The sequence below is a fragment of the Branchiostoma floridae genome, chromosome 6 (assembly GCF_000003815.2).
Source record: "Branchiostoma floridae strain S238N-H82 chromosome 6, Bfl_VNyyK, whole genome shotgun sequence".
NCBI classification, from domain to species: Eukaryota; Metazoa; Chordata; class Leptocardii; order Amphioxiformes; family Branchiostomatidae; genus Branchiostoma; species Branchiostoma floridae.
The window spans coordinates 25,461,692-25,469,650 of NC_049984.1; the positions used below are offsets into that span (position 1 = coordinate 25,461,692).

General features: G+C 41.2%; 2 protein-coding genes across 2 annotated transcripts in view; one reads left to right on the top strand and one right to left on the bottom strand.

Moving 5' to 3' along the window:
• Positions 1-3,210, top strand: part of LOC118418567 (15-hydroxyprostaglandin dehydrogenase [NAD(+)]-like) — a 7,280-nt gene extending 4,070 nt beyond the window's left edge. Inside the window, exons 5-7 of the mRNA XM_035824557.1 lie at positions 323-402; positions 1,428-1,579; positions 2,477-3,210. Coding sequence (XP_035680450.1) covers positions 323-402; positions 1,428-1,579; positions 2,477-2,597 — 353 coding nt within the window. The 3' untranslated portion in view covers positions 2,598-3,210. The remainder of the gene's footprint in view (positions 1-322; positions 403-1,427; positions 1,580-2,476) is intronic.
• A 1,874-nt stretch (positions 3,211-5,084) lies between these two features.
• LOC118417441 (GSK-3-binding protein-like) lies at positions 5,085-7,669 on the bottom strand. The gene has a single exon (XM_035823004.1). The coding sequence runs from the start codon at positions 7,084-7,086 to the stop codon at positions 6,646-6,648; it is 441 nt and encodes a 146-aa protein (XP_035678897.1). The 5' UTR covers positions 7,087-7,669; the 3' UTR covers positions 5,085-6,645.
• Between the last annotated feature and the right edge of the window lie 290 nt (positions 7,670-7,959).

The following is a 7,959-nucleotide window of genomic DNA, read 5'->3' on the forward strand; positions in this document are numbered from 1 at the left end:
TTACTGATAATATGATAACAGAGTTATGATAAATCAACTTAAGCTTACAAACTTGGTGTGTTGAGCATAGGGCAACAGTGACATCATGTAATCTCCAAGCAACATCTACGGTAGCTCAAGATAGTATCAAAAGCTGGCAAGAGGAGTGAAGCCGGCTTAGGAGTGTGTTTCTCTACAAGGCAAACGGACACCTTTTGGCTGACTACACTCCTTGGCCAGTTTGGTACTATATTCTTATGTCATTATAGGATCTGCTTGGAGATCAACATCATGTACATGTACATATATTTCAATCAATTCCTCCATTATTTCTCAACTTCAGGATTACTGAGTTCCATCCCAGCAGCCCCAGTGTACACAACCTCCAAACACGGTGTGGTCGCCTTATCCAGATGTATGGGGGTAAGTTTTAAGCTAAGGGCACAACCCGCCGTACGTGCAATTTGTCCGTACGTTTTTTTTGGAGGCCACGTCCGCCACATATTTCTGAAAACGTTCAGGCTGTACAGGGCAGGCACGTCGCCCGTACTGGTATGTACGGGGGGCGAATCTGCAGACCGATGGCACACAAAGATTTGCCTGTACGTAAAGTTCTACGGCGTGTCTGCGTGCTACAAAATCTGTCGGATTCCCTACGAGTTTGTACGGAGGCGGTACTTACGGATCCCAAAAGATTGCCCACGTTTTGGCATGTAGACAGCACATATTTGCACACACGGTGGGTTGTGCTCTCAGCTATAGGGGCATGCAGAAGGGTGACTTAAAGATTATTATAGAGTGCACTCATTTAATACCATCATCAGTCAGTTGAAGTCATTAGTTTAGTAACAAACATTAAATTTTACTTCTGGATAAGATCTTGTTGATTTAATTATATGGATGGATGACATCTTATGGGAACCCCAAAATTGATGCAAGTGTGCGAATAATAAAGAAATTGCCTTCATTGTGCATTATCTAAGTTGTCAGGAAGGTTGAACATATACTGAGCAATAGAATCTTCATTTGTGTTCTTAAATTACATCTTCTTCTTTGACTCTGGAATTGATGTTGGCGATCTGTGACATAAGTATACATTTTCCGATATTCATTTTGCATTCTATGACATATATTTGCTTTTTTTGCAGCTGCTTTGTACGATTTACAAGTTTTGTTTGGAAACGGCCGAAAATTGATGTGCACAATGTGTCTTTTTTCAACCTCCTGGCGTTAGTCCACCTTTATCCACAGGGTAACCTATATCCATTGTGTTGCTTAGCAGGATATCCATTGTTCTTAAAAAAAACGGATAAAGGTTACCCTACAGATAAAGGGCATAAAGGTGAACTAGCGTTATAATCAAACCCGTAACCTTTACTAAGGTTTTGATCTCATTTGCTAGCTATGCCACTCAGCCATTTGCAAGGTGTCGTTTACTGTATTTTCAGCATGCGATGCACTACAAACGACATGGTGTTAGGGTCAACGCCCTCTGCCCGTCCTTCACAGACACTGACATCATCCATGTGACAGAAGACTCCATGGGGAAGGATTTTTGGATGGTACCAAAAACTGTTCAGAAGCTGGGAGGTCTTCTTCCGTGAGTGGACTGTTATTTGTCAAGTCAACCTCCTGCAAAAACCATACATGAAAGTTTTCCATGAAAGTTTTCTCTCGAGTCAAGATATATGGATCATAACTAGGACCTCATATAGAGCAGAGTGGTGCTGTGTTCCATGTTCTGTGTACAACATTTCTGTAACTCTATATAATTTCTAACGGCGGTAGAATATTCACAAGTTTGTAGAGACGATCGCCAATAGAGAACACTAGTGAAACAATAGGTGCACAGCTACAATTTGGGGTCCACATGTGATTTCTTCTTTGGCTTTCTGAGTAGACAGTCAGCAGAAAATTCAGGTCCAGGTCCGTTTCAGGTCCAGAGGATCAGGTCCAGGTCCGGACCTGAACATGGACCTAATTCAGTATGTGAAAACTTGTGAATGGATAATACTCAAAACAATGGCCCACTTCGCTACAAAGAAATCTGTTTTGTGTAGTATTCGATTCCCACTGGCTTTTTAAAATCCTACAAAGCTAACTGTCTCTGTACGACTGACTGTAAAAGTTGGCAGAAATTACTATAGACTCTACTCTACTTCGCTCTTGTTATTTTCCTCGACCGGTAAGCCCCCAAACGTCTAAATGCCTGATCATATAATCTGTTCATTTCCCAATCAGTCGAACATCCGGTCTACCGAATTTTCAGGTCTGGTTTTTCTGGACCAGTCCAATAAGAAAAACTGTTTTTTTTGTACCGGTACCCACCCCTAGTCAGCAGCATTCCTTGTGTGTTACGGCTACCATTATTGTTAACCCTGTCAATAACATGGGGACCACCGCAGAAGGGGACAGCAGAAATACTATAAACGCCATTTTATACTAGAAATATGAAGTTTCAGTTCTAATTTCATATGTTGTTTTCCCTGTTCCTAAGGGTATCTACTGTAGTGGAGGGGTTTCTCCAGCTGGTTGAGGATGACACCCAGCTGACTGGTGCAGTGATGAGGGTGACTCTGGCTAAGGGCATTGATTATAAACAGTACAGAGAAGAGTGATGAAAACACTTTTTGTAGGCCTATGAAAAAAATGTTGTGTATCCAGTTAATGTTGCGGTCCGCAAAAAAAGGCTGTAGTACGTTTTTGCAGGGTAGGTCGGTAAAAGGAAAAACAACAATTTTGTATTTCTGTCATTTTTTATTATTCCAGAAGTTAATTATTGTTCAAAAGTACTTTCTAAGAAATGTGATTGTCAGTTACTTTTCCCACCATATTATGTTAGGGCTAACAGGATCACAGACATCCTGTCAATAGTGCCAAAATTATTCCTATCTACAGGAACATCCTGTCAAAAGGCCAAAATATATTCTTGTTGACAGGAATGTCCTATCAAGCTATCAAGATTCTGTCTATAGTACACAAAACAATTCTTGTTAACGACTTCAGCATCCCAGGCGAGTGTATCAGGTTTTTAAAAATCAACTAAAAGAAAATGTCTTCCAGTAAATAAATTTTGACAAAAGACTTAAACAATTGATCATGATAATGTTCAGATGTTATTGTCATTGATACGTGCATAGAAAATTCCATAATGTGAAACGGATTTGTGTATGTGAACACAAATAAACAAATAATACATGCAGGCCAGTGATAAGCCACCTTTGATCTGAAGTGTGCTTTGTGTGTGTTTACAGCATCAATGGTTTGTATGTCACTTCTCTCCAGAACACGCTGCTTTTACAATGATTGTTTGTTTGTATTACATACCTGGTAAGCTGCCTCATGGTGTAACACACCAGGTTTGTACTGGACAGTACAAGCTGCATACCCGGTAAACCGCCTCATGGCATAACACACCAGGTTTGTACTGGACAGTACAAGCTGCATAACCGGTAAACCGCTTCATGGTGTAACACACCAGGTTTGTACTGGACAGTACAAGCTGCATACCCGGTAAACCGCCTCATGGTGTAACACACCAGGTTTGTACTGGACAGTACAAGCTGCATAACCGGTAAACCGCTTCATGGTGTAACACACCAGGTTTGTACTGAACAGTACAAGTTGCAGATCCAGACAAATTAATTTGATCCACTTACACCGCATCTTTTCGATAAGTGTTCAATGTACAGTCAAACCTGTGTATAGCGGCCACTCAAGGGACTGGAGAAATGGCAAAAATTCAATGGACCGACAAAAAGTTATGCAAAGGTGGTCGCTAATACAGGTTTGACTATACTCCCCTCAAACATGGGACCTCCATGTAACTTACTCTCCAAGCAGAGGTTAGGCTCCGGCTGTTTTTTTAGTCGTTTCAGTTTCAGTTTTAATCGGACTACTGGTATTTTAGGTTTTGACACAGCAAGATAATAAAATAGAAAATTGAAAGCCCATTAAAAACGACTAAAAAAAGAAATGCTAAAACAAGAGCCGGAGCCTAACCTCTGCTTGGAGAGTACATGTAACTTACTGTCAGAGGGATGGCTCTAACCAAAGTTTTGTTCTCATATTTTGCTGAGTGAACTGAAGTGAGGAAATTCTTTTTGAGTGCCTTACTCAAGGGAAAAATGTCAACAGGGGAATGGAACGGCCTCCAAGCAGATCCTATGGTGCCATAAGATGGCATCAAAGTTGGCGAAAGGGAGGCAGACGGGCACCGGAGCATACACACTTCACTCCTCTGCATGCTACCGTAGGAGCTGCTTGAAGATTACTAGTACATGTAAATGGAACCCAGGATCTCTGAGCCAAACACCTTGCCATTACTAGTATGTCCTAGCCTCCATAGCAGGCTCTCTGAGGACTTTTTTTGGCATAGAATAGAATACTGTAAATGCAGAAATGTTCGCGGTGGATTAATGTTTGCGGTTTATGCGGTGACCACTTCACCGTGAATTTAAAACCACCGCGAATATTATTCTATCAAGATATTAGATTGCTGTCTATGGTGTTACCGCGAACTTAAATCCACCGTGAAAAGCCCTTTTCCCGCTACAGCGAAATTAAATCCCCGCGAACTTAAATACATTTACAGTACATATTTGCTGGCCATTTTGTTTTGTACTAGGTTGCTGGCCATATCTGACTGTCGGCCTCGCTGTCAGAGAATGCCAGCAATTAGCGACCCAGTACAAAAAGAAATGGCCAGCAAGTGTATCATGAGCCTAAAAAAATGCCTCGGAGAGCCTGCTATGGAAGCTAAGGATGTCCCCTCTTCTCCCAAACCTCACCACTCATGACCAGGACTGATAAAATCTATGTGGAGAGGGGTCACTTTAGACAGGATGAAATTTCAATGTACTAGTAACTTTGAACTCTATGTAATATAGGCAGCATCTACCAGTAGCATGGCCTTTGTCTTTTATTTCCCTGCCCATTTATATTTGTTTTCCTGCCAAATGGCCTAAATGGCACATTTGTAACTTTGACTACTTCTTTATCAGCTGTTAAACTGGTATCAATAATACAGTCTTAAGTGACCGGGATTAATTAAAAGTACTGCAGCATAGGAAACAGACGAATACATCTATGACAAACAAAGACAATCATATTTGCACTTTTTTTATTCATAATAAAAAACGACATTTGATTGAATACTGGTCATGGAATTGTTGAAGTGTCAACTAAACAAGTGTTGTTTTCTTTGGGAGTCATCACAACTTAACAATAACATCATTTTAACTCTGCAACTGACTGCAAGTCAAAAATGTCTATGGCACAATTAATTCCTCAACCTTGTATTACAACTTCCAGTGGGGCTGTCTTGGTTTTCACTTTAAAACAAAACAAAATACTTTGCTTTATAAAGCATGAATCAAGTTTTTTTTTCCTTTTTCATATAAATATCTGTATCAATGTACAAGTTGCATCAACAAGAACAGATAATTTCTGATTTCATGAAAGGAAAACTCAACAAGGAAACATATTGACAAAGTTTAGGAAGAGGCTATAAAGTTCATATTCCAGTAGACATTTGAATCGACTTCATTCCCTTCTTGTGCATAGTTTTGCTAATACTAATGTTATCAGAAACTTACAACATTGTTCCCAACAAAGTTTTCTTTCTCCAAAAAACAAATAAGTCAAAAACAATCAAGTCGCAACATAATCTTCAAAGTGGAGAAATCTTGTCTAAATTTAATGCAATGGGTGATGGTTTACTTGGCCAATTAGAAAGGTAATGAAATACCATCAAAATCGTGTTTCCAATGAATTTGGGGAAATAACAAAGGTTTACTTGGCGAGAAAACAAGTCATTTATGTTACTACTCAATGAAAAATCCTTTGTTGTTGCAATCTAACCCCCTGGCAATTGATATGCAAATATGTCCCTGAACCCCAGCCGTCATAACACGCTAGAAGGTAAACATGTTTTCGTCTGGAGTTCTTTTTGGAAGACACCCAAGAAAAGTCCTGAGATTGTACACAGATGGCTAGACAGTAACTAAACAAACTATTTAACACAGAATTTACACAATATTTTTTTGCAGTTTTTTTCTTCTTCTTCTGTGTGACGAATCGATGGGACAGGGGGAACAAAGCGGGTCTCGCGTCAGATGTTGCCATCCACACACAAAGAGCCACAAGTTGTTTTTCGCATCCGTCTGTTGGAATGTTCGCTCCACAGGCCGCTAGTGTTTTCCCAGTTCCTCCATTTTTGAGTTGATCTTGTGCGTTTTCAAATTATCCGTTTCACCTCTGATGTAGTCCGTTGTTTTGAGCCGATAGTTCGATCCAGAATGTTATTAACGTTAGAAGACAGAAGACCATATGTAGACATGTTCAACCACACTCGTGGCTTGTTTGAAACAATCGTTGGGGCATAACCTGGTCCATTTCTTCTGACAAAAACCCTGCACATTCTGTGTGGGCAATGACAAAAACGTCCAGTAGGTGAGAATTGTTCTGGATGGTTCGATTTTTTCTGGTCAGCCCGGAAACAACGGTAACCGCTTCTCGGTAATGTTTGTTTACGAATCACATGTCTCGTGGTCGACGTGGACTGTACACAGCTCTCTTGTTTGGTAGAACGGTAACAAACTGTAGTTGAGAAGGCAACAATATTTCTTCAGAAGATGGCTTGGCAGCGGTTTTAACTCTACCTCGCTATCTGCTGTCGGATCTGTCGGACGAATCGGACGACATTTCTGACAGCTCGGAGACAGGCGAGTCACAGTTGGAGTCAAATCTCGCCTCGCGAGTACGGCCCGTCTCGCCCCGGCTTCCCAGTCTCTTCACCGCTTCTTTGATCAAATTTCCACTCCGCAGAAGCTCCTGTAGCATGGCATAAGGGTCGTCTGAGTCACATCTTCTTTGGAGAAGCCTCCTGGCGTTCCTAGGCGGTGATTTTTTGCACACAGCGCCAGATTTGTTGGCGAGAGGTAGCGCGTAGGGTGAGGCTCGTTGGGTGGCCGCCATGCGCTGCTCCCGACCAACTCGCTGCTTGTGCGCCGCCTTCAGCCGCAGACTGTCCCCGATTCGCCGCACCAAATCGTCCAGCTCTCCGGTGGTAGGCTCCATAGCCAACAGCTCTTCTTTTGACGGCATGCTGAACCGGGAAGTATGAAAATTAACGAAAATATTGCACTAGAAAGATGGCAGGTTCTGAGGTAAACACACCCAAACACAACGGCTTGTGTTTGAATGGGCGATGGTAAACAACGGCAGACGGCGGGAAGAATCTCCCCTCATTACATATTCAAAATCACTCCGCCTCACCCCACTCTCCAAAACTTCTTACACAAAAAAGATGCATATTCAAACAAAAAATACTAGACCCTCATGGAAAATGAAATATAATTATACTACAATAAATGGCATAAGGAACCAAAAATTCCCCACATTTAACAAGAATGGTACTATTTTAGTTGTTGATGGATACTGTTTCCGGCTAATTGCCGTTTCCCCTTGGAACGGTTGTTGTTGTGCACAGACACGTGGCCTCAGAATGACCCTGCATAACAGTGTACACACAGGATGAAGTCATTTGTTGCCAACACATCAAAGGGGCCGATCGAGCTCTTAGCGCAACCGAAACGTTAACATACATGCTTAAAATAACGATTACAAATGTATGAGGAAACAACACAGCAACAATAGAATGTCAGTTTACAAACGTTAGCACACATGATTCTTCTGCACGGAAATTATGATTGAATGAAGGAGGTTTAAGTTAAAATATTAAACAAAAATAATCAAGCTCCTCAACTTCTAATTGTCAATCTTTCGAGTTTCGGACCCCCAGAAATGTTTCCTCGGTGCTGCAAGCTTCAGCTTACATCCACACAAAGCTGACTTTACCCACCAAGTGATTTTCATGACTTATGTTTTAAAATTTAATAGCAATTTTTTTTTTCAGGGGCATGTTGCCATTGTTGGTCTGACTCTAAGCCGGTTATAACCAGCTCCTTACGGTCCATG